This window comes from Zalophus californianus, chromosome 5 (assembly GCF_009762305.2).
Source record: "Zalophus californianus isolate mZalCal1 chromosome 5, mZalCal1.pri.v2, whole genome shotgun sequence".
NCBI lineage: Eukaryota > Metazoa > Chordata > Mammalia > Carnivora > Otariidae > Zalophus > Zalophus californianus.
In genome coordinates, this window is record NC_045599.1 from 5,218,648 (window position 1) to 5,244,180 (window position 25,533).

At 47.9% G+C, this 25,533-nt stretch overlaps 2 protein-coding genes and 1 non-coding gene across 4 annotated transcripts in view; 2 read left to right on the plus strand and 1 right to left on the minus strand.

Annotated features, from left to right (window-relative positions):
* Window positions 1–21,753, minus strand: part of RASGEF1C (RasGEF domain family member 1C) — an 81,790-nt gene extending 60,037 nt beyond the window's left edge. Inside the window, exon 1 of one of the 2 annotated variants that reach the window (XM_027605915.1) lies at window positions 21,622–21,753. The gene's annotated coding sequence lies outside the window, so the exon portion shown is untranslated. Of the gene's footprint in view, window positions 1–21,191; window positions 21,289–21,621 lie in introns of those variants that run through there. The other variant, XM_027605917.1, reaches the window with a different exon arrangement.
* Window positions 1–25,313, plus strand: part of LOC113928649 (translation initiation factor IF-2-like) — a 28,319-nt gene extending 3,006 nt beyond the window's left edge. Inside the window, exons 5-8 of the mRNA XM_027604496.2 lie at window positions 21,177–22,100; window positions 23,885–24,016; window positions 24,545–24,691; window positions 25,266–25,313. Of these exons, the coding sequence (XP_027460297.2) occupies window positions 21,177–22,100; window positions 23,885–24,016; window positions 24,545–24,691; window positions 25,266–25,313 (1,251 nt within the window). The remainder of the gene's footprint in view (window positions 1–21,176; window positions 22,101–23,884; window positions 24,017–24,544; window positions 24,692–25,265) is intronic.
* On the plus strand, window positions 16,970–17,073 carry LOC113930015. The gene has a single exon (XR_003522400.1). It is a non-coding gene; the product is annotated as a U6 spliceosomal RNA (small nuclear RNA).
* Window positions 25,314–25,533: the final 220 nt, after the last annotated feature.

The window sequence follows — 25,533 nt, forward strand, 5'->3', positions numbered from 1 at the left end:
CGGGGAGGGGGTCCTGGAGGCCTGGAGAGGGGCAGTGCGGGAAGGAAGGGCTGATCAGTGGGCCCAGGGTCTTGAGACTGGCAGAGAAGCACAAGACAGTGACCCCGTGGGTGGTGCCTGAGGCTTTGAGGACCCTCCCAAGAGTAGCTGGTGGACGGCATGAAGGCCGAAGCCGGCCTGGATCAACGCCGTTGACCTCAGACCCAGCAGTTACTCGGGACCCAGTCCCGGGCCAGTATAAGCATCAGTAGAGGCACCCTGGGCTGACAACCAGGAGCGCCTAGAAACAGGGCGCTGGTTAGCAAAGTGTGGGCCGCTCTTCAAGGGAATACCCCCGGCTGTCAAAGGAAGGCAAGAGACTCCGAGTAGCATGTCTGCCAGCTACGGAGTGAGAAAAGCCAGTTCTAACTCAGGCTCTACTTAGCACGAATGGATCTTCGCAAAAGAAAATGATACCTCCACGTGCCCAGAGAAAATGCCCTAGTATGTCTCATGATGACAGGGACTCTCTTAATCATGTCATGGGAGGTGAGTGGTTTTAGTTTCTGCTTTACCTCTTTCTGCATTTCTGACTTTTTTTCCCCCCAAAAGAAAGGAGAGAGCAAACCGAGGATGGGTGTGAAGTGCAGCGCCTCAGGTGGGCGGGGGCGGCGGTCACCCTGCGGGGCCGGAAGGAGGCCACCTGCTAGAGCTGCACCTGGCTGCTGTTGGGGACATGCCAGCCATGTCCACTGAAAGGCAATGCACAGTCTCCTCTCTCTCTCCAGCCGCTTGTCAGTTTGCGGACATAATAACATGCAGAAGCATGGAGGGTGCATTTGAGTTTAATGAAAGGCAGGGATGACGGATTCCAAGTTGACAAATGTCGAAGCAGAGGCTGGTGTCCAGGGTGGCCTGGCTACTGCTTCCAGACACACCACGGCTGCAAGGTCACCTCTTTTCTGAAACCAGAGCTGCCGCCGCTGCTCTGGGACATGAGTTCCATGACCCAAAGCGGTCAGAAGACGGCCTGCCATTTGGGGGTTCAGATGGGCATGTGCAAGCACTTTACAGTTGGCAGAGTCCTTTCACAGATGTCATCACCCCTGGGTCCTAGGTCCCTGCCTACAGGCTCAGGGAGCTAAGCCCCGGCCCCGTGCTGGCCCCACGTTGGCCACAAGTGGACAGCCAAGTCCACCTGCGCAAGCAGGGCCCCTGGGGTCCTTGGCTTCTATTTCAGCCTTAGTGAGTTGCTTTTTTTTTTTTTTTAAGATGTATTTATTTATTTTAGAGAGAGAGAGAGTGAGCATGAGCAGGGGAGGGGTAGAGGGAGAGGGAGAGAGAATCCTCCAACAGACTCCCTGCTGATCACAGACCCCGATGTGGGGCTCAATCCCAGGACCCTGAGATCATGACCTGAGCTGATATCAAGAGTCGGACGCTTAACTGACTGAGCCACCCAGATGCCCCTGTTTTTTTGTTTTTTTTTTTTTTAACTTTTTACTGAAGTATAGCTGCCATCCTGAAATAAACACCCATTTGAGGTGGGTGGCCAGGTGAGTTCTCCCAAAGCAAACACACCTATGCCACCAGCACCCAGGTCGAGAAACGGCATGCTTCCAGCTCCCCAGAAGCCCAGGCTGGGCCTCTTAATTTCACTAATTCTCAATTTCATCTGGAAAGACACAAAAAGGAAGAGGGATCACCATCCTTGTTAAAAAACCCAAAGCCTGAGACAGGCAGCCCCCAGAGGGACACTTGCAGTAAATGCAGGAGAAAGAAGATGAGCCGGGGGGCCCTGCATGTCTGGCCCTGTGTGGCCGCAGTGGGCTGCACGCAGGGCTCGGGCTTCTCTCCATCCCTCCCATTGCTGGTGGTCAGCCTCAGCCCCACCCAGATCTACACAAAGGATCAAGAACGTGGGACCACATGGGTAAATAGAAAGACTTTCTTTTCATTTAAATATCTTAAAATATAAATGACTGTTTAAAGCAAAAATAATGTAGTGTGGGGGTCTATAAATATGTGGACAACAATATATAACAACAATACAGCACTGTTATGGGTTGAACTGTGTCTTTCCTCCCCCACTGCCCCCCTAGTCAAAATATGTTGAAGTCCTAACCTCCAGTATCTCAGAATGTGACATTATTTGGAAACAGTGTCTCTGCAGATGGCATTAGCTAAGATGAGGTCATACTAGAGTAGGATGGGCCCCTAATCCAATAGGACCGGTGTTCTTCTCAGAAGATGGCCATTTGAAGACACCGATACACCAGGAGAACATCAGGTGACTTTGAAGATACAAGTAAGAGCTTCAAGCTGAGGAATGTCAGACTTCTGGTCAAGAAAACCAGGAGGGGGCAGGGAAGGCCTGGCTTCAGAGGAAGCATGGCCCTCGGGCACCTTGGCTTTGGACTTCTACCTTATGAGAGAGGAAGTTTCTGGGGTTTTAAACCATCGCAGTTTGTGGTGCATTGTTACACGAGTGTGAGCACAGAGGCCGAGGGAGAACGGAAGCATACGGGCATAAGGTCCTCATCCTACGTGTGAAGGAGTATAATATCACTTGATGGTAGACTGTGGTAAGCTAAAACTGTTGCAGGGACAAGAATTCTAAGATGCATACTCCTCCCCCAAATCCCCACCCCCCTGGTATAACCCCTCCCATCTCCTTGAGTGTGAAAGTGATTGATGGCATTCCTCTGATTTATGTCACATGGCAGAGGTAAAGGGAATTCTGCAGATAACTAGGCCCTTAATCAGTTGACTTTGAACAAATCAAGGTTACCCTTGGTGAGCCTGACCTAATCAGGTGAGCTCCTTAAAAGAAGGTGTTTTTAAGACAGCTCTCCTGGGGTCCTTGAAGAGGTGAGCTGCTATGGAAGCTATAGCTGCAGTGAAATAAGTTCTCTCACCGTCCTCATGAGCTTGGAAGGGGACCCTTAGCCTCAGGTGAGACCCCAGCTTCAGACTTGTGAGATTCTGAGGAGATAACCCAGCTCAGCTGTCCTTGGAACCTGCCTCATGGAAACTCTAAAATAATAAATATTTATTGTCGATGCTGCCCAGATTGGTTTAATGTTTCAGGCGGCAGCAGCAAAGTAATACAATGGATATTATGATACCTAAATCAAGCACTAAAATAATACCAACAAAGGAATATAACTAATAAGTCAACAAAAGAGGTAAAATGGGATTATTAAAAATACCCAATTAATTTAAAAGAAGTCAGAAAAAGAAGATAAAAGGAAAAAAAGAACATAGGAAACAAACAAAAAATACGAGGCACCTGGGTGGCTTCATCAGTTGGGCTTTCAACTCTTGGTTTTGGCTGTGGTCATGATCTTGGGGTTGTGGGATCGAGTCCCATGTCAGGCTCTGCACTCAGCAGGGAGTTTGCTTGGGATTCTCTCTCTCCCTCTGCACCTCCCCTGCTCATTCTCTCTGTCTTAAATGGGCAAATAAATCTTATAAAAATAAATAAATAGCAAGGTGATTTAAATGAAATAATGTCAATGATCACATTAAATGTAAATGGTCTACACAACTTGATTAATAGCCAGAAAATTTCAGATTGGATAGGAAAGCAAGAACCACATAGATGCTGTCTACAAGAACCCTCCTTTAAATATAAAGACACAATTGGTTAAAAGTAAAAAGATGAGAAAAGGAAGGAAAGTTGGTATGTCTACATTATCATCAGACAAAACAGATTTCAGAGCACAGACTATTATAACAGATAAAGAGGGTCATTTCATAATGACAACTGCAGTTGAGATTTTTACACCCCTTACTCAATAATGGACAGAAGAAGTAGACAGAAAATCAGGAAGAATATTAAACATTGCAACATTACCAAGTAACCTAACCTGATTTATACTTATAGAACCCTTCACACAACAACAGCAGAATACACATGCATATTTAACAAAACAAACCATATTCTGGACCATAAAACAAATCTCAGTAAATTGAAAAGGATTCAAGTCATAGAAAGTATGTTCTTTGGCCAGTGTGGAGTTAAATTAGATAGCATTAATAAACATTTTGGACTAAAAAATATGCTTCTAAATAGCTTATTGGGGCAACAGAAAAATTAATAAAGGAATTAAAAAATATTTTGATCTGAATGAAAAAGAAAACACAACATGTCAAAATATGTGGGATGCAGCTAAAGTGATACTTACAGGAAATTTTACGGCAGTAAAGGCCTATATTAGAAAAAATAGACCTCAAATCATAGACTCACATCAACGACCTCAGCTTCTACCTTAAGAAACTAGAACAAGAGCAAATGAAACCCAAATAAGCAGAAGAAAGAAATTGATAATATTTAAAGCAGAAATCAATGTATATAACAGAAAAACAATAGAGAAAAACAATGAAACAAAAAGCTGGTTTTCTGAGAAGATCAGCAAATTTAATTAACTTCTAGGCAGACTAATCAGGAAAAAAAAGAGGGAATACACAAATTACCAATATCACAAACAGGAGAGGGATGTTAATACAAGTTCTAAAGATATCCAAAGAATAATAAGGAAATATCATGGACAATTTCATGCCAATCAACTGACAATTTAGATGACATGGGAAATTTTCTTGAAAGATACAAACTACCCAATCCCAGGAAACAAGAAACAGATAACTGGAATAGCCCTATATCTATCAAAGAAATGGAAATTGTAGTTAAAAACCTTCCCATCAGGAATAGGACAAGGATGCCTGCTGTCATCACTATTAGTCAACATTTTATTGGAAATTCTAGCCAGAGCAATTGGGCAAGAAAAAGAAATAAAAGGTTTTAGTAAAACTATCTCTACTCACAAATGATATGATCCCATATAGACAAAATTCCAAAGAACCCATAAAAAAAAACAACAACTACTAGAGCTAATAAACAAAATCAGTACATTTGCAGGGTACAAGATGAAGACACAGAAATCAGTTGTGTTTCCATACACCAGAAATTAACACTCTGAAAATGAAATTAAGAAAACAATGCCATTTTTAATAGCATCGTAAAAGAAGAAAATATATGAGAATAAATTTAGCCAAGAAAGTGGAAGACTTATATCCTGTGAACTATAAAATATTGTTTAAAAGAAATGAAAGGAAGTCTGAATTAAAAAAAAAATCCCATGTTCATGGATTAGAAAACTTAATATCCTAAAAAATGACAATACTACTCAAAGCAATCTACATATACAATGCAATCCTTACCAAAATTCCAACGACTTTTTTTTTTTTTAACAGAAATCCTAACCCATTCTAAAATTCATATGGAATTGCAAGGGGTCCTGAAGAGCCAAAAGAATCTTGAAATGAGTAACAAACCTGGACAACTCACATTCCCAATTTTAAAATTTACTGCAAAGCTACAGAATGTGGAGCCAAGTGGGACTTCCATACATCACTAGTGCAAATGTATAATGATTCAACCACTTTGAAAAAGAATTTGGCAGTTTCTTATAAATAAACATGAACCTACCATATTACCTAGTCATACCACTCCCAGATATTTACCCAAGAAAAATGAAAGCATATATCTACACAAAGACTTGCATATAAATGTTCATAGCAGCTTTATTTATAATAGTCCCAAAGCATAAACAACCCAACTGTCCATCAGCAGGTGCAAGGGATACATGTATTAGTTTTTTATTGCTGTGTAACAAATACCACAAATTTAGTTTACAATTACCACTTAAATAAACATAAACTTACTATCTCCCAGTTTCTCTGGGTCAGGATTCTGGAACATTTTGGTTGAGTCCTCTGTTCCGGGACTCACCAGGGGCTCTCATCTTATCTGAGTATCAGGATCCTCTTCTACCCTCAAGGAATTTGCACTTGTAGGACTGAGACCCTCAGCTCTAAGAGGCCACCCACCTTCTAATCACCATGACAGTCTGTTTCTTTAAAGCCAAAAGAACAAGCTCTCTCAGGCTACAAACCTGTCTGATTTCAGGAAGGACTCTGTTCTCCTTATAAGGTTCACCTGATTTGGTCAGGCTCACCTAGAAGAATCTCCCTTTTCAGTAACTCAAAGTCAACTGACTAATCACCTAAAATCTCATCATATTCAAAGGTCCCTCCTACACTCAAGGGGTGGGGATTATCCAGTGTGTGTATACCTCGGGTAGAAATCCTGGGGGACATCTTAGAATGCTGCCACCACAGAAACAAACTGTGGTATATCCATACAACAGGGATCTCACTCAGCAGTGACAGGGACAAAGCTTTCAATACACACAACAACATGGATGTAATTTAAAATAACTATGCTGGGTGCCTGGGTGGCTCAGTCAGTTAAGCGTCTGCCTTCGGCTCAGGTCATGATCCCAGGGTCCTGGGATCGAGCCCCGCCTCGGGCCCCCAGCTCAGCGGGAAGCCTGCTTCTCCCTCTCCCTCTGCCTCCACTCCTCTCTCTCTGTCTCTCGTGAATAAAGAAAATCTAAAAATAAAAAAAATAAATAAAATAACTATGCTGAGTGTAAGTAGCTAGATAGATATATTTATTATTTTGATTGTGGTGATGGTTTCATGAGTGTTTACATATGTTTACATATGTGACTCCTGAGTGCTTATTGTATGTCAATTATACAGATGTTTAAAAATTAACTTTATAACCTCTGATATTTGATACAGCTCTCAGAAAAGTATGTTTTTTTACTTTTCAACTATAATTTTTACGAAATTCAAATACAGGTCAGTTATTTCTGATGAAAACTTAACATTGAAACAGATTTGTGGTAAGCACAAAATGCACATCTGATTTTTTAAAAAGATTTTATTTAATTATTTGTCAGATTGACAGAGAGAGAGAGGGAGAGAGAACACACAAGCGGCAGGCTAAGGGAGAAGGAGAAGCAGGCTCCCCACTGAGCAAGGAGCCTGATGCCGGACTCAATCCCAGGACCCTGAGATCATGACCTGAGCTGAAGGCAGACGCTTCACTAACTAAGCCACCCAGTCACCCCTGCACATCTGATTTTGAAGACAGCATGAAAAAGGATATGTCATGAGTAAGTTTCATATTCATTACAGGTTGAAATGATAATATTCTGGAGATACTGGGTTCCATAAAATAGATTATTAATCTTAATTTTACCTTTTTTTACAAAAATGTGACCACAAGAAAATTTCCAATTACTCACAGGGCTCTGTGATATTTCTACCGGGCAGCGCTGTTCTAGAACAGACTACCCACAAGTTCCACATGCCACAAGGAGACAAACAGCCAAATCCAGAACGAGGGCGACTCTGTGGGACAAATGTCCCCGTTTCTCTAGGAAATCAATGGATCGAAGACCCCAAAAAACCAAAACAGAACAAAGGAAAGCAAGCAAACAAACAAACAAAAAAGTGGAGTGGGGAAGAAAGAAGGACTATTCTAGAAGAAAATGCAACGTGTGGAGCTTGCTTTGGTCCTGACCTGAACAACCCAAGTGTGAAAAGATACCTTTGAAGTAATTGAGGCATCTGATTATGGGCTGGCTATTCAACAACATTATGAAACTGTTACCCATTTCATGATTAGGTGTATCAATGACATGATGCTTCTAATACAAGCAGTCCATATCAGAGTCCTGGCAGGAAGTGACAAGGTGAGGGCACAGACGAGGAAGATGAGCCATGAGCTGATAGTAGGGGAGCTGGGAGCTGGGGACATGGTGGTGGTTCATGTTTGCCCTATTCTTTATACATTATTATTATTATTATTATTAATAATATTATTATTTACGTAGGCTCCCCACCCAGCATCCAGTATGAAACCCAACACGGGGCTTGAACTCACAACCCTGAGATCATGACCTGAGCTGAAATCAAGAGTCACACTGAGCCACCCAAGCGCCCCTGCCCTATTCTCTATACGTTTAAGCTTTTGAAAATTTCTGTAAGAAAAAGTTAAAAAAAGAAAAAAAGGACAAACGGAAAGTCTGTGACTTTCTCCCTGAAAGTCCCACAGGGTATGGGTGCCGGGTGACCTTGGGCTGCCCTCCCTGGCTGCACAGGGGATGAGACGCAGCAGGAGGGGATGCAGGCTTCCTCATTAAGGTGACTGGCAACTGCGCTGATCAGTTTATTACACGCAATGTGCATCTGTCAACGATGCCGCTCCCGAAATTGGTTACAGCGCCATAACCTAATTTGTCCCCCCTCCTTACGCTCGCTGTTTGCAAAATATAAGGGCACTTTCCCCGGCAAACATTTCAGAACTGCAACATGCAGACACTTAAAGCCCTTTTCATCATCCAAAGTGCTAATACAATTTGGCTGCGTTCATACAGAAACATCTGTTTTTCAAGCCGCGGGCCACTCTGTCGTCTCGGGGTCTTTAACGCTTTCCACAATCCCCCTTGCACGCACTCACACAAACCGCCAAGTGTGCAATATCTTATCCTGAAGGGGCTTGTCAGAACAGTCCCGGCGTCAGAACCGCCGAGCTGTGACCACCCCCGGTGTGGTCCAGACACGGCGCCCTTGGGGGACTCATGGGCACCACTGCTAAGCCTCAAAGGTCTGGGGAGTTCCACCATTTTCCTGGGGATATATCACAATGCAATCTTGCCTCCCAGCAGGGGCTTCGATGCGTGGTTAGCCTTCTCCAAGGATCAGAACCAGCCACCTCTCCCCCCCGAGTCACTTGCCCAGGGTGGGTCTGGACGTGCGACCCAGTCTAGAGCCCCAGCTCCTCCCTCCTGGCCCCTCTGCCTGCTTCTCTTGTGTTTGTGTCTGCTGGTTAAGAGGGGAAGAAGGCCCAGAGGACTCCCATACACCGGCCACCCCCATGCTGCACGCCCAGCCTGTGGCGGTGACAGTGGTCCAGGACCTGTCCACAATCCCCCTTGCCCTTATATTTTGCAAACAGCGAGCATAAGGAGGGGGGACAAATTAGGTTATGACGCTGTAACCAATTTCAGCATGCTCACAGCCAGGATGGAGAGAGCAGACACTGAGCTGCCAGGGTCTCTGAGAGTGGGGGGGCCTGGACCCTTGCTCCTTCCTCCCCTTCTACTTGACCACACACATTCTGTACAACTCTTGACTGACTCTTCTAGAGCAGCAGGGGCATGGGCTCCTCCTGGGAGCCTCCCTTGAGTTGACCCCAGCTGCAGCCCTCCCTCACTCAGGCATGAACTCAGGGATACCCTGGGCCCCACACCAGGGCCCGCTGCAGGGGAGTGCCCTGGTGCCCCGCAGTTTGATGGACTTCGTGGTCTTCCAAGGGGACAGTGTGTCCCCAGAGTGCAGACCAACATGAGCAGTGTGGGAAGAAAATATGAGACCTCCTTTGTAACATTTTAGCTTTCACTGAAAGTGCTTTTGTTATGTAATGTTCGCCACATGAAAAGGTTACTGGTAACACATAAGTTATGAAGCATGATGACAAATTAGATGCCTGCGCCCCTCCACCCGGTCAGGCTGTGAAAGATCTTCAGCCCTCCATTTCTTCCACCTGTGCTATCCTCCCTACCCACCCCACTTTCACCATTCCCACTATCTGGAATTTCAAAAGATTCATTAAAAATATTTTATCTGACTCATATAACTCAATAACAAAAAAAAACAACCCCAAACAATCCAATTAAAATGCATTAATTATGATTAATTAATGGTTAATAATTAATTATACCTCGACTTAAAAAAAAATGGGTTGAGGATCTGAATAGATATTTCTTCAAAGAAGACATCCAGATGGCCAACAGACACATGAAAAGATGTCAACGTCACCGATCATCAGGGAAATACAAATCAAAACTACGACGAGATACCACTTTACGCCAGTCAGAATGGCCAAAATTAACAAGACAGGAAACAAGTGTTGGCAAGGATGTGGAGAAAGGGGAACCCTCCTACACTGTTGGGAATGTGAATTGGTAGAATTTCCATACTGTGGAAAACAGTATGGAGGTTCCTCAAGAAACTAAAAATAGAGGGCGCCTGGGTGGCTCAGTTGGTTAAGCGACTGCCTTCGGCTCAGGTCATGATCCTGGAGTCCCGGGATCGAGTCCCGCATCGGGCTCCCTGCTCGGCAGGGAGTCTGCTTCTCCCTCTGACCCTCCCCCCTCTCATGTGGTCTCTCTCTCTCTCTCTCAAATAAATAAACAAAATCTTAAAAAAAAAAAAAGAAACTAAAAATAGAACTACCATATGATCCAGGAATTCCACTTTTAGGTATTTATCCAAAGGAAACAAAAACACTAACTTGAAAAGATATCTGCACCCCCATGTTCATTGTATCCTTATTTACAACAGCCAAGATATGGAAACAACCTAAGTGTCCACTGATGGATGAATGGATGAAGAAAATGTGATGTGCCACAGCTAAAATCATCCTCAATGGTGAAAACCTGAGAGCTTCCCCCCTAAGGTCAGGAACAAGACAGGGATCTCCACTCTCACCACTGTTATTTAACATAATACTGGACGTCCTAGCCACAGCAATCAGACAAGAGAAAGAAATAGAAAGCATCCAAATTAGTAAGGAAGAAGTAAAACTTCCATTATTTGCAGATTACATGATACCGTATAGAGAAAACCCTGAAGACTCCACCAAAAAAATTCCAGAACTGATAAATGAATTCAGTAAGGTCGCAGGATAAAATCAATGTACAGATCCATTGCATTTCTATACGCTAATAATGAAGCAACAATAAGAGAAATTAAGAAAACAATCCCATTTACAATTGCACCAAAAATAATAAGATACCTAAGAATAAACTTAACCAAAGAGGTGAAAGACCTGCACTCTGAAAAATATAAAACAGTGATGAAAGAAATTGAAGACAACACAAAGAAATGAAAAGATGTTCCATGTTCATGGATTGGAAGAACAAATGTTGTTAAAATGTCTATACTACCCAAAGTGATCTACACATTTAAATATCCCTACCAAAATACCAACAGCATTTTTCGCAGAGCTAGAAAAAACAATCCTAAAATTTGTATGGAATCATAAAAGACCCTAAATACCAAAGCAATCTTGAAAAAGAAAACCCAAATGGGAGGTATCACAATCCCAGTTATATTCAAGTTATATTGCAAAGCTGTAATAATCCAAACAGTATAGTGTGGGCACTAAAATAGACACATAGATCAATGGAACAGAATAGAAAGCCCAGAAATAAATCCATAATTATATGGTCAATTAATCTTTGACGAAGGAGGAGAGAGTATGCCAAGGGAAAAAGACAGTCTCTTCAACAAACGGTGTTAGGAAAACTGGACAGCTACATGCAAAAGAAGGAAACCGGACCAGTGTCTTATACCATATACAAAAATAAACTCAAAATGGATTAAGGACCTAAATGTGAGACCTGAAACCATAAAAATCCCAGGAGAGAACACAGGCAGAAACCTCTTTGACATCAGCCAGAGCCATTTCTTTCTAGATATGTCTCCTGAGGCAAGGGAAACAAAAGCAAAAATAAACCATTAGGACTACATCAAAATAAAAAGCTTCTGCACAACAAAGAAAACAATAAACAAAACTAAAAGGCAATCTACAAAATGGGAGAAGATATTTGCAAATGACACATCTGATAAAGGGTTAGTATCCAAAATATATAAAGAACTGATACAACTCAACACCTCAAAAACAAATTAAAAATGGACAGAAGACAAGAACAGACATTTCTCCAAAAAAGATATCCAGATGGCCAACAGACACATGAAAAGATGCTTGACATCACGCGTCATCAGGGAAATGCAAATCACCATGAGATATCACCTCACACCTGTCAGAATGGCTAAAATCAAAACGATAAGAACCTTCAAGTGCTGGCGAGGATGTGGAGAAAAGGAGCCCTTGTGCATTGTTGGTGGGAATGCAAACTGATGAAGCCACTGTGAAAAAAGTATCCTCAAAGACAGTGTTCCTCAAAAAATTAAAAACAGAACTACCCTATGATCCAGCAATCACTCTACTAGGTATTTACCCAAAGAATACAAGAACACTAAATCGAAGGGATACACGCACCCCTGTGTTTATAGCAGCATTATTTACCAAATTATGGAAGCAACCCAAGTGTCCATAGATGAGTGAATAAAGAAGATGTGGTCTATATATGTAGACAATGGAGTAGTATTCAGCCATAAACATATAACGAAATCTTGCTATTTGCAACAATGTGGATGGACTTCAAGGGTATTATGCTAAGTGAAATAAGTCAGGCAGAGGAAGTCAAACACCATCTCACTTATATGTGGAATCTGAGAAAACCAAACTCATAGATCCGGAGCACAGGTAGATGATGGCCAGAGGGGAGCTGGGGGTTGGCGAAATGGGGGAAGGGGGCCAAAAGGTATAGACTTCCAGTTATAACCTAAGTCAGTCCTGGGGGTGTCATGTACAGCATGGTGACTAGTCGGTATCACTGTATTATAGATTTGGATGTGATTAAGGGAGTAGATCCTAAAGAAAAAAAATTATCTCAGAAGTATGTTTCCCTAAGCAATCTATTGTATAGCTTGCTTGCTTCTCAGGGTTTTTTTTTTTTAAAGATCTTGTTTATTTATTTGAGAGAGAGACAGAGATAGTGAGAGAGAGAGCACTAGCAGGGAGGGGAGGGAGAAGCAGGCTTCCTGCTGAGCAGGGAGCCCGATGCGGGGCTCGATCCCAGGACCCCGGGATCATGACCTGAGCCAAAGGCAGCCACTTAACAACTGAGCCACCCAGGCACCCCATCTGGGAAGGCTTTTTAATGATAAAATCCTTTAACAGAAAGAGTCGTGCTCAGATTTCCTATTTCTCCTTGTGTCGGTTTCAGGAATTTATGTCTTTCAAGGCATGTGTCCCTTTTATCAAAGGTATGGGTATTGAAGTTCTCCATAAAAATCCCTTGTTATCCCTTTAACTCTGCAGGGTTTTGGTAGCTTGTGTTTTCTCCTAGTTAATCCTTGCTAAGAATGTATCAATGTTATTAATTCTTTCAAAGGGTTTTTTTCTCTCTTGTTTTCGGTTTTACTTATTTTTCCTTTCTCGTGAGATAATGTGTATAAAGAGACAGTAAGCACTCAGACAGGCAGGGCCTCCTGGCTGCTTAGCACATGTCCGTCCAGTGGTCAGATGGATGGACAGATGGATGGCCGAGCAGAGAGTGGGGCCCCATAAAGACAAAAGGAGCAGACAGGTGACACCACCAAAGACAGCCCTGACTGTAAACAGCATCAACTGAGCTCAAGGCCCACCTGGGCTGGGTGACACTGTGAGGTCCCCTTACGTCCCCGACCCTCTGTTTTCTCATCTGAAAAGGAGATGGAAGTTGCTGGGAGAAGTTCCTGAGGCTACTGGCCCTACACAAAGGTGCTTGAACCATCAGAGAGACGTGTTCATTTTATTATTATTATTATTATTATTATTTGGCCAAACTCTGTTGCTTTTGAATGCTCTTTGGAACAAATGAACCATTTGCTGACCAAATAAATCAAGGAGATCTTTATGCTGCAGGGGCAATGTTGCGTTGATTTTTAGAGGCTGTGCTCCTTCCCCCGCCTTGGGGAGATCTGGTGCACGTAAAGCAGGGATTCACCAATTAGGATGACCCATGGGGCAGGATGGAAAGGCCTTTAACTGGCAATGCTGGGGCTTGTGGTAGCTTTCTTCAAAATGAATACAACTGAGGCAGCCCCCATCCCCAGTCACGGGCCTTTCACAGACAAGTCCATCAGACTCTTCCTGGCGGAGTTTATGTGGCTCAGGGGTGTGGGGCATCCTTGGTGGTGGTGGCTTGGGTAGTGAGGCCTTAAGGAAGTCATGGAGGCAGATATGGCATGCATGAGAAGGCTCCCTTTGGCAGGGCCCGAGCCCAGGGAGCTCTGCTGGGCAAGGGAGGGCCAGGCCCCCCTCCTGCTATCATTACTGAAAGTGAGGGATGCACGCTGGGTCCCCAAGAAGCGAAGGAAATGCACACACACACTGGATGCCTACTCTGTACCAGACACTGGCATCATGGGCCCCATTGGTGTCTGGAACCCAGAGGCATCCCCCAGCGAGGAAGCAGCGGGTTCAATCCCAGGCCTTCTGCTACCTTGGGTTCCTTGAGGAATCTCTGGGGGGCTCTGCATGGAAGGGGCATGGTGGGCACCTTTACTGAAAGAAGCCACCCCCCTGAGGCAGAGCCAGATGCACAGGCCAGGCAGCCCAGGGCGCAGTGGGAGGGCACAGTGACAGGGATAGGAAGGGGACCAGGAGGGATGACTGGAGGGTGGGAGGGGAAACTGAGATAGGACACCCCAGGAAAGCCTGCAGCCCCAGGGCCCCGGCCTCTTCTCCCCACAGCCCCTCTCCATGCCACCACGGGCAGTTGCCCGGTCCCCAGGAGGGCACAGGATGGGCTGGTGGAAGGCGGGCTTCTCTTCCCAGATACACATCCCTGTCTGTAATTTTAAAACAACGTCGACTCAAAACACCGAGCCTGAATCGAGTTTTGAGGAAATCCAGATTATGGGAGAAAACTGATATGAAGACCTGCATCAGGAAAGACAACATGGAGAGACGGTGGTGGATGGAAAGACTCTAGTAAACACACAAACACGTGTGATGCATGATCATCGACTGGATCCCAGATGCAAAGATAAGGCCCCAAAGGACATTCCTGGTGAGAGCTGACTACGGACTGTATATGAGAAAGGTTTCTGTGTTAACATCGTTTCTTGAGCGTGATACCTGAATTAAGGTTCTGGAGAACGTCCTTCTTCTAAGGAGATGCTGCTATACCTGCTCTCACACGGTTCAGCAGAAGTTGTGAGCGCCGAGATAATGAGGAATGGATCTAGGTGGGGGGTGCACCATTCTGCATGAAGCTTTCCGAGTAAAAAGCTTGGGGACATCTCCAGGTCCCTGCAGATAATGGCAGCCACCTAAATGCAGATCGACCAGGAGAGCAAATAAAATGGGCCACACTCAGGCCTAGAGCTCAAAAGGGACAGAAAGTGTGTAGGACCAGTGTTGGCTGTCTCAGAAACGCCCAGATTCTGAGGATGTGGCTCAGAGGTGTAGGCCCTTAGAGGGTTGGTGGTAAATGGACAGGAGGGAGTAGCACGGGGAATTCAAGGGCCTACAGAGGCAAAAGCAAATGGGAAATTCACAGACAGCTCACCATCCTGCATCCCGTAACACTCTAAATAAGGGTATGCAGTTCCTGAAACCAACACAAGAGGGCACTCCTGAACTAAGAAACCTGACGTTACCCAAAACCCAGTGCCAGCCTACGTTTGTCTATTATTAGCAGTCCCTGCAAACATAAAGACAATTGTAAGTTAACAAAAGGTAACAGACAATATCCATACAAAAGCAATACAAGGAGCTGACAATCATTCTCCCCACAAACCGCTTTACAGGGGAACAATGTGGCACAGCATCCTGACTTGAGCAGCCTTAAGAAAGCATTCTGAGACGTGACAAAACACCTTAAGCATAAATTTGAAAACTCAAAACACAGATGAACACACACACAGAAAAAAAGGTAAACATGAAACCAGAATTGCCCAAACTCAGGAGAGAAATTAAAAAACACAACATCATCTCAGAAATGAAGACTAAACCAGACGCTCTCTTAGGGAGAATAGATTTGACTGAAATTTTAATAAAGCTCATTGAGGAGAGGAATGAAACAACCACAAAACCAAAATGAAATAAAGACAGGAGTGAAGAGGATTATGTAGAAAGTGATAGATACAGAAGATGGGCAAAAGGGATCTAGTGTACAGACATAGCATTGGAAGAAAAACAACATAATTAACATTATAATCATTTTCCAAGAAAACTTTCTGGAAATAAAAAGACTTGAATCTGCATATTCAACTGCTCCCCTGAATGCACCACAAAATCGGTACTGAATGGGCAACTCCAAGATATTTCTTAGTGAAATGATTAGACTTTAAAGGTAAAGAAAAAAAAATCCTTTGGAGCTCCAGGGAAAATGATCAAGTCTCTCATAAAAGGAAGGAGAGTGTGTTTATATTAGACTTCTTAACAACGTGTAAGCAATACAACCCAGAGCAACATTATAACGAATTAAGGAAAGCAAGTATGAGCTGGGATTTTATAACCAGCCAAACTATCCTTCAGCTACCAAGGGTACAGAAAACCATTTTAACATGAAAGAAACCAGGGAATGGTGTACTGACGAGTCCTTCTGGAAGAAGCCATCAAAAGCAACGCTATATCAGACCAAGGAATGACTGGGAAAATAGTGAATATTTATAGTGAAAATAAATATATAGTGAAAATATTTATAGTGAAAATAAATAGTAGCAAGTCGAATCCAACACCATTGTGCTGGACAGACTCTCAAGGACCCACTAACCCTATCTCCTGGCATTTATGCCCTTGAGTTTGGATGGAACCTTTCCTCTAACCAACAGAATATGGTAAAGACAATGGAATGTCAATTCTGTGATTCTGTTATATAAGACTGTGTCTTGCTAGATTTACTCTAGCGATTCTTTGCTGGCCTGATGGAGCAAGAGGCTGTGTCGAGGAAGCCCACAGGGCAAGAAACGACAGGTGGTCCCTAGTAACTGCAGGAGGCTTCCAGAAGCTGAGGACAGATTCCAGCCAACCACCAGCAAAACATTTAAGCTCTCAGTCAGGCACGTGGAAATAAGTGAATGCTGCCGGCAACCACATGAAGAGAAAAGCAGATCCATTCCTAGTTGAGCCTCTAGATGAGGACCCAGTCCTAGCCAACACCAGCAAGAACCCAGCAAAGCTGTGCGTGGACTTCGGGTCCACAGAAACTAAGAGATAATGGACGTGTGCTATTTTAAGCTACTGAGTTTATGGTAACTTATTACACAGCAAATGGATGGCTCACATAACCATATTAAAACATCATATATCATGCCCAAGTGGCTTCCATTTCAGGAAGGCAAAGATGGCTTAATGTTCATATTTAATAAATGTTGTGTCTTATTGTTTGCCTTATCCTCTCATCCTGGACCCAAAATTAGGAAATCCATTAATATGATTCATCTTATTGTACTCGTGTCGGCAGCACATATACTGAAGTTGGAACGATAAAGAGATCAGCATGGCTCCTGCACAAGGATGACACGCAAATTTGTGAAGCATTCCTTATTTATTTTATTTTTGAAGCATTCCATATTTTAAAAATACATATGATTCAGCTCATTCATAGTGCTAGGAAAAATACCATATAACTATCTCCATATATGTCTTCAATGAAAATCAATATTCATTCCTGATTTTAAGAAGCCACCCAATAAAATAGGAATTAAGGTATACTCCCAAATATATACACATATACATCTATCTCCCTATCCTAAAGTCAACATCTCTCCTAATGGGGGAAGACTAGAGGCCTTTTTACTAAGCTCAGGAACAAGGGAAGGAGGCTCCTTTATATTCAATATTCAATATTGAATTGGAGGTATTTAGCCAATTTAATTAGAGAAAGCAAGTAGATGCATAAAAATCAGTAAAGAAGTAAAACTATTTCAATATTCAGATGACAGCATACCTAAACTCTCTAGAAGAACTGATGAAACTAACAACAAATGGGGTAGATGGACACAAAACAACACACACAATGACTTGTTCAAGATATGACAGAAGAAAAAATTTATAATAGCAACAAACAAAGCCAAGTACCCATGAATAAACTTAACCAAAAAAAAAAAAAAGTGAGGAAAATTCCAAAATGCTCCCAGAGGTGGTCTTGAACAAATAAAAGACTAAGTCGTCTTAAACACATATTCCTTGGTTATGGATAAGATGGCTCCACTTGATAACGGTGTCAATTACCCTGAAGAGCATCTGTAAATGCAATATGATCCCAAGAAAAAAAGAGTGTCCGCATGCAGGAATAGCTAGGGTACCCCGACACAAAAGCAGAGAGGAAGGACCACTAGCCAGCCCTACCAGATAGTCAAACCCAGGAATGGGAGTTGAGTTCAATCTCTCCCTCCTATTGCAATAACTGTGGATAAAGCCTCCCTTGCGGTTTGCACACACATGCATACACACGTGCACACACGCTCGATGCACCTTTGCAATTTCTGCCACGGGGGACCAGCACATGAAGAGAGAGAGGCAGTGAGACAGACTTGAGAGCCCAGAATAGGTCCAGTGCATTCACGGGTTTATTATATGATACAGGTGCATTTTAGATCACTGGGGAAAAGATGGCCTCTTCAAAAAGACGGGATAGAGAGAGAGACATTTGGAAAAAGAGTCAATTGGACCCATAAGCCGAGTACAAAACCAAACTAGCGCTGGAAAACAAAAAACTAGAGATTCCATACCATTGGGTGTAAGAACAGCCTTTCTAACTAGGATTTAAAATCTAGATGCAATAAAAGAAAGATTAAATCAAATAGATTAAAAATAGAAAGCTTTTAACGGCAAAACCTATCAGAAACAAAATTTTAAAAACCTGGGAGACACATTTGCAATGATAATAAAGATAAAACATGAATCTCCCTAATATGTATTTAAACAAACTTTTAAATCCGGGGCGGGGGAAAGAGACCCAAAATCCAATAGGAAGCAGGCAAAATAGATGGACAGTCAGTTAGCAGAAAAACACGATCAAATGACTCGAACACATATGCCAGATGTCCAGTGGAACTCATTATAGACATGTAAATTAAAATGCACTGAAATCCTATTTCCCAGGGCTCTGAGAATTGCCAGTTTGTGGGAGAAGCACACACTGTCATAGGTTGCTGGGGGGGGAGGGGAATTTGGGAGTAGCTAACAAATAAATACATATTAACTCCTACTTCTATCTTTTTAAAAGATTTTATTTTTTTATCTGAGAGAGCGCGAGCGAGCACGTGCACGAGCAGGGGAGGGGCAAAGGGAGAGGGAGAAGCAGACTCCCCGCTGAGCAGGGAGCCTGACACGGGGCTGGATCCCAGGACGCTGGGATCCTGACCTGAGTCGAAGGCAGACGCTTAATAACGAGCCACCCAGGCGCCCTTAACTCCTACTTCTAGGAATTAAAGATACACCTTCGCAAATGCAAACAACATATGTGCAAGGCTATCCTTTCCCCTATTGTTTGGAATAACAAAACCCTGGAAAAAGGCCAAACGTCCCTCCGTGGAGCACGGGCTGAGTTAAGTGTGATGTAGCTCTCTGAAAGAATAAGGAGAATCTCTATGGACTGCGAAGGAGATATTTTTAATTGCAAAAAGCAAAAAAGTATGTAAATGTTTTACACACCCAAAAAATAAAATGGTATCATAAAGACTAAAAGGAAAAAAAAAAACAAGTTGCACTCAGACAGAAACAGATGAAGCTATTGGTATAATCAAATTGATAACACACTGGCACAGTGCTGACTACGCACCCAAAGACATCCTGAACTTGACCAGGTAGGTTTGGGGAGGCAGTGGTTTGGAGGTAGTGACTCTAAAACTCTATGGGGTGTATTCTAAGACCATGCAGATGATTACATATATTGATGTTTGGGGAGAACCAGGTTCTTAGTGTAGGAGGAAGATGAAAATATTAATTTTTAGTTAAAAAAAAGATATCTTGTCTCGGTGCATTGAGATGGCCTAGAGACAATGACATCAAGGTGAACACATCTAACGTCCAGATAGTAGTTTCTGAAACCCACCCCCCACTAAAAGGCATGTGGAGGCTTCTTGGAGCTGACTCTAGATCTGGGTCAAAATACGAGTGAGAGATGGAACGTTGCTCAAAGACTTTTGGGGACATGTCAAATGGGCGCCGAGAGCAGCCTGCACACCCAGCCCAAACATTCAGCAGTATCCCGTCCCATCTCTGCAAACCCTGGGCGGGCGCCCCTCTCCCACTGGGCACAGGGAGGTCTGAGAGCAACAGGGACCCACTCGGGACATGCAGGGAGTGGGGCACTGAATGCTGGAGCCCAAACCAGGCTCTCTTGTCCACCAGAGCGGACGACCCCACCACCTGCAGAACACACCACCCTCCTCAAGCCTCCTGGCCCTGTGAAGAGGAAGTTAGCCTCCAGGCAGCTGCAGCCCCACGGGGATGGGGGTGACTCCACATCGGGTGCGTTGGCTCTTCCTTGAAGATCCCCAGCGGACTCCAGCAGCCTCTTCCCTGCTCCCTGTCCTGCCCCATGAGTCCTCGCTACCCACCTCCGGGGAATCCTTTCTGCACACAAACTCTAACCACACGGCACCCAGAGGAAAATCCAAACTTCACCGAACTCCTCATTGGCTCTGCCCCAGCTCCTCCCACCCACCACCTGTGTCTGCCTCAGGGGCCTCGCATCTGCTGTTCCCTCAAACATTTCCAGTGGGCTCTGCCCTTGCGCCTGCATCCCAGCCAGTGGTCACTGGTCAGGGACTCTCCCTGACCCTCCCTGACCAGGATAAGGCTAGGCCCCCACCGCAGTCTCCCTCTGCCCCCAGTAACCCTGTTTTATTTTCTTCCTAGCAGGTATCCTCTGCCAGGAGCTCGGGTTGTTCTTTGATTCTTGTTCAGCTTCCCTAAGCACTTCCTGGGGCTGGGAGCAGAGAGCACACAGTTGCGGCTCCGTGAATGTTCTGGGTGAGTGAGTGGGCACCTGGCACAATGGCTGGAGTTATGGCTTGTAGAGCCAGTCCTACCGCGGCGGGAAACCCAGCTTTGTCACCTCCTGGTCTTGTGACCTTGAAGAAGTCCTGTCACCTCCCTAAGCCTCAGTTACTTCTACTGAAAGATGGAGACACAGGTCCTGCCCACGGGTAAATTTTCCAGGGCACTTCTGTGGGTATTGAGGCTCAGCAGAACATCTGCCTCCCGGGGCCCAGGAGGCAGGAGGGAAGGGGCTGGGGTGAGCCCCTCCACCTCCCCGAGCTGCCCCGTCTGCCCTTTCCACACTGCCCCGGGCGCACAGCATGCGGCAGGGTTGGGAGCACCCCTCACCACCTCCCCTCCAGGCTTGCCTTTCCCTCCCTGAACTCAGAGAGGAGTTGCCGAGGGGTCCCCTGACTCTGTCCGCTGCCACTGCCTGAGGCACACACTCAGATCCCCGAGCTGACCCCACGGTCCCTGCAGGCTCTCTGATGGTGGCATTCTTTCCTCAGTCCCAGCCCAGCTTCAGAGACAACACCCCTCCTTCTTCCCAAGCACCCAGCAAGCAAACTGTTCCCATTTCATAGACCGGGAAACTGAGGTCCGGTGCGGGGTGGGGAGGGCTTGGGTGCAGGCTGGGCTTTTCCTGCCCCTCGAGTGGCCGCAGAAGCTTGCTACTCACCCGAGTGGAGTGGCGGGGGACGCTCAGCAGGGCTTGTGTCTCGCTCTGGCGGCGGCCAGGGGGGTGTGCCCTCCGCCGGTGGCCTCCCCGCCACCACCCCGGCGCACGCACCCGCAGCCCCCTCACGCGGCCCCCCGCCTCCGCCGCGCCGGCCGCACACTCCCGCGCGCCGCGTCTCCCCGGCCCGCCGGCCGGCCGCCCACGCGCACAGTCAGCCGCGCGCGCACCTGTGCCCCGGGTCGGGCCCGCGTCCCCCCACCCCCGCCCCCGCGCAGCGGCCCCGACGCCCGCCGTCCCCGCCGGCTCACCGTCCCGCACCTCCCGCCCCGGCACCGGCGCCCCGCCGCCGCCCGCAGCCCCTCCCCGGCGCCCGCAGCCTCGCGCCCTTGCCTGCAGCGCCCGTGTTCCGCGCGGCCGCGCCCCCACTCACCGGCTCCCGGCGCGCCCGGACCCCGGGCCCGGCCCATGGGCAGCGCCCGCCGCGCCCGCTGCGAGTCGCGGCGCCTTGGACCCGGGGCGCTGCCCGCCGCCCGCTGTCAGCGCGGTCCCGGGCGCAGCCCGCCGTGCGCTGGCGACCGGCCCCGGAGCAGCGCGGCGCGGCGCGGCGCCCCCTCGCGGCCGCACGGAGGAGCGCGGGGCGCGCGGGCCGCGGGGTGGGGCTGCGGGCGTTCTGGCCGCGCTGCGCGCCCTTCCCGCTCCTCTCCTGGGGCCTCCTGTTGCGCGGGCGGCCCTGCCCACGCGCCTCTCCTCCGCTCCAGACCTCAGGGTCAAGGCCGAGCAGGGCCCTCCGCTTCGGCTCAGCGTCCGGCCCCGTGGCTGGGACCCACTATGAGCGTCATTGGCTGCTCCCCTGAGCGTGGCTCCTACGGGACTCGGTACCGGAACTACCCCCACCGGCTCTCTCACCAGGCAAACCCCTAGCAACCCTAAGACCCTGGTTCACCCCTTTCCTCAGTGTGGGGCCCTGGTCGCGCCTCTGGCCTCTCCCCCTTCTGCGATGGCCACTCAACTGCGGTTCGTCAGGGTCCCTGAGTCCTGTGGGCACAGAGTGGGCATCAAGGGGGCGGGGAAGGCAGGACATCCCTCCCCCAACCCCGACTGCCCTCCGTGCGGGGAGGGATGGCAGCCCCAGGAACTGGCCCACAGGGAGGGTGGGTCACCACTCTGAGGACGCCGCGTGCTAGAAGGATCACCTTGTGCTATTTCACTTTTAGAATGGAGGAGGAAGCCTGAACTAGATTCGGTGCCCTTTCTCAACTGGCTCCACCTGGACATTTAAAATTTCCTGGTTCATCCCAGCATAGAGGTCAGGACATCAGTCCTCGGCATGGGTCAGAACCTGACCAGTGAGATGTGGCAGGAAACCCAACCCATACAGCATAAGCAAAAATAAGTCATTGGCTCATGAAGCATTTAAAAAAAAAAAAAAAGCCAAGGCATGCTGCTTTCAGGAATAGCTAGATCCAGGTGCTGAAACAACATAAATGGGAATCTACCTCCCCCATCCCCCAGAACGGCCCCCAGCAGCCTTGGGTTGACACCCTCAGAAAGAGCACACTTGCCTGATAGTTCTGGCAAGAGCCTAGGGCTGCCACACACAGGCTCTGAGGAGCCTGGCTCAGGCCATTTCCTCAGACCTGGACAGTGAGGATTACAGGCCTGGGTGTCGCCTCCCTGGAGCTCGGGTAAAAGTTAGCTCTTTGTCAACCCCGAGGATGGATGGAGTAGGGCTCTGCTCCAAGCACGCCCTGAGGGCTGTTTGCAGAATACTGGACAAGTGAAAACCACAGAGTCCAGCCTGAGGCTTGCATAGTTGGGGAAACTGAGGCCTGGAGTGAGCAGGTGTCTGCCTGGGACACACAGGGCCAGTGTGGGTTGGTTGGACTGGGCAGGGAGGCAACAGGACGTTGGGACAGGACCAGACCAGAGGCTGGCCCCAGCGAGGGTGACGCCCAAGACCAATGTCCAGGGTCAGGCTGGGGTGGAGAAGCGAGGGGAAACAGAGGCAGGCAGGGGATGAGGGTAGGTGCTGGGGCCAATCCTTAGGCTGGTGTACTTTCTCCAATTCCCACCCCACAGCCCGAGTCCTTAGGGCTGGCCCAGCGCGTTACCCAGAGGTGCGCCGGTTTCTAGGCAGAGAAGGTTGCAGGAGGGAACCTGTGAGAGCTTGTGGCCCGCTCACCTGTGACGTGACGGGACCAGAATGCGGGACCTCCCCACTGAATGTAGCTCAGGCAGGGCAGTCTCTCCCCACCCTGCCCCCTCTTTTGGGGCAAAAGCCTGCGGGCCACTGAGGCATGACTGTCATGCTGAATGAAGGGTGGGGAGCTGGGACTGGGGCGGTGCTTAGGGGAGCAGCGGGAACCTGAGGGCAACCTTGCCCGTTGAATGAGTAGGCGGGGCTGTGTCCCCTGAGGTGTGCTGTGTCCTCGCCCCCTGCACGGGAGGTCAGGCTGGGGCTGAAGCTGCCGCAGGGCCCAGCAGCCCCTTGGGCCGAGTCCCGAGGCCAGCATGGGGTTCCGCTCTGGGCCGACCCTGGGGAGCGGGGGACGCTGGTTGCTGGTGCTGTGTCTGGGCCCTCGGGGAGGTCTGGCCCAGCCTCCACCAGTTTCCCCAGCCCCTCCCCAGCCTGCCTCTCAGCCTGCCCCGCCCCCTCCCTTCCCACCCCCCCACCCCTGGGGCCTCCTCCCCAGAGTGTGCGGCCCTCCTGGGAGCTGTCAGCTCAGCCTACCCGGCCCCCCTCCCGCGCCCACCCCGAGATATCTAGCGGGTACTTCCTGAGGGCCTCCGTGTGCCGCCGAACCAGGCCGGGTGCAGACGAAGCTGTCAGCAGGATCTGGGCTTGCTGCCCCCTCAGAGCCCGTGGTTTAGAGAGGAGACACTGAAAACTAACCATACAAACAAAAGAATGAGAAAAGCAATCTTTTCGGAGAGCGCTTAAGTGCTATAAATGAACCAAGGCAGGTGAGGTGGTGGAGTGTGGCTGGGGCTTGGATGGGAGGCCTGGGAAAGCACCCCCCTTCCCCGGTGCATGTGGGATTTGGATTGAGATCTGAATGAGGAGCCAGCAGCCCCAAAGGTCAGTGGGAAGAGCATCCTGGGCAGAGGGGCTAGCAGAAGCAAAGGCCCTGTGGACAGCATGTGCTTCACACCTTTGTGAGGAAGGAAGGAGGAGGGGGACGGACAGCGCGGGAGCCCAGGTGGCGGCGGCAAGGTCGGGTCAGGCGGCGCTGGGGTGAGAGAAGCCGGGACTCTGTCCTCCGGGTAGGGCCCAGGGGAAGTGGATATGCTCTTGGCACCCACGAGCCCTTTCCCAGCACCCCTGGCCCCTGTCCTGGTTGCCTGTGGCCCAGATGGTACCTCCCCAACACAAGAGATTCCGAGGCGACCTGAGTTTGCTCCAGCAGCCTAGCACTGGGACGGCAGGACTGGGGTCCCCGTCCCCTGAGGAGGCTGCTCCTGGGGCTGCTGTCCTGAAGGTGGACGAGCGGGAGGGGGCGGTGGGCAGGGGAAGGGGACTGGGGCAGCCCCAAGGGTTATTGCTGGGGGAGAAGCCACTGGGTGACAGAAAGATGAGACGGATGTGTGAGGAGGGCCTGGCCGGAGTGCACAGGGGGCCTGTGGCAGCTGTGGGGCCAGGAGGGTACTTGGAGGATGCCTGGAGGTGGCTGGACTTCGGGTTGCAGGGCCTGGTGTGGGCCGTGGGGGTGAAGGAAGGAGACACTGGGCTTCCAGTCGGTGCAGACACTCGGCACCAGGAGCCTGCGAGACCTGGCGGCACGTCGGTCCCAACTCTTGGCCCAGCCAGGGCAGGGGACTCAGGAAGGAAGCTGACACCACGCGGGACTGCCACGCAGTGTCACCAGTAACATCAGGGAATGGTGAGAACAGAACTTTGGGCTCTGGCCAGTGCATTTTATGAGTGCAACTCATAACTCATCTGCTCCTGGGTCTGGTGAAAACTCTCTGCGAGCTAAACTATAAGGGCAAAGCTCCAGGAGGAAGTCATCAGAGAGCCAGCCACTAGCGAGGGTCACTGTATGGACTGATTGTGTCCCCCCCCCCCATTTACAGGTTGAAATCCTCAGCCCCAAGGTGATGGTATTAAGATGCGGGCCTTAGGGGGTGACTATTTCAAGCAGGTGGGCCCTCATGAATGGGATCAGTGCCCTTATAAAAAAGAGACCCCAGAAAGCTCCTTTGCCCCTTCTATGTGAGGACACAGGGCAAAGATGTCCATCTATGAGCCAGGAGGTGGACCCCCACCAGAACTCAGTGATGCCGGCACCCTGATCTTGGACCTCCAGCCCCCAGGACTGGGAAAGATAAGTTTCTGTGGTTT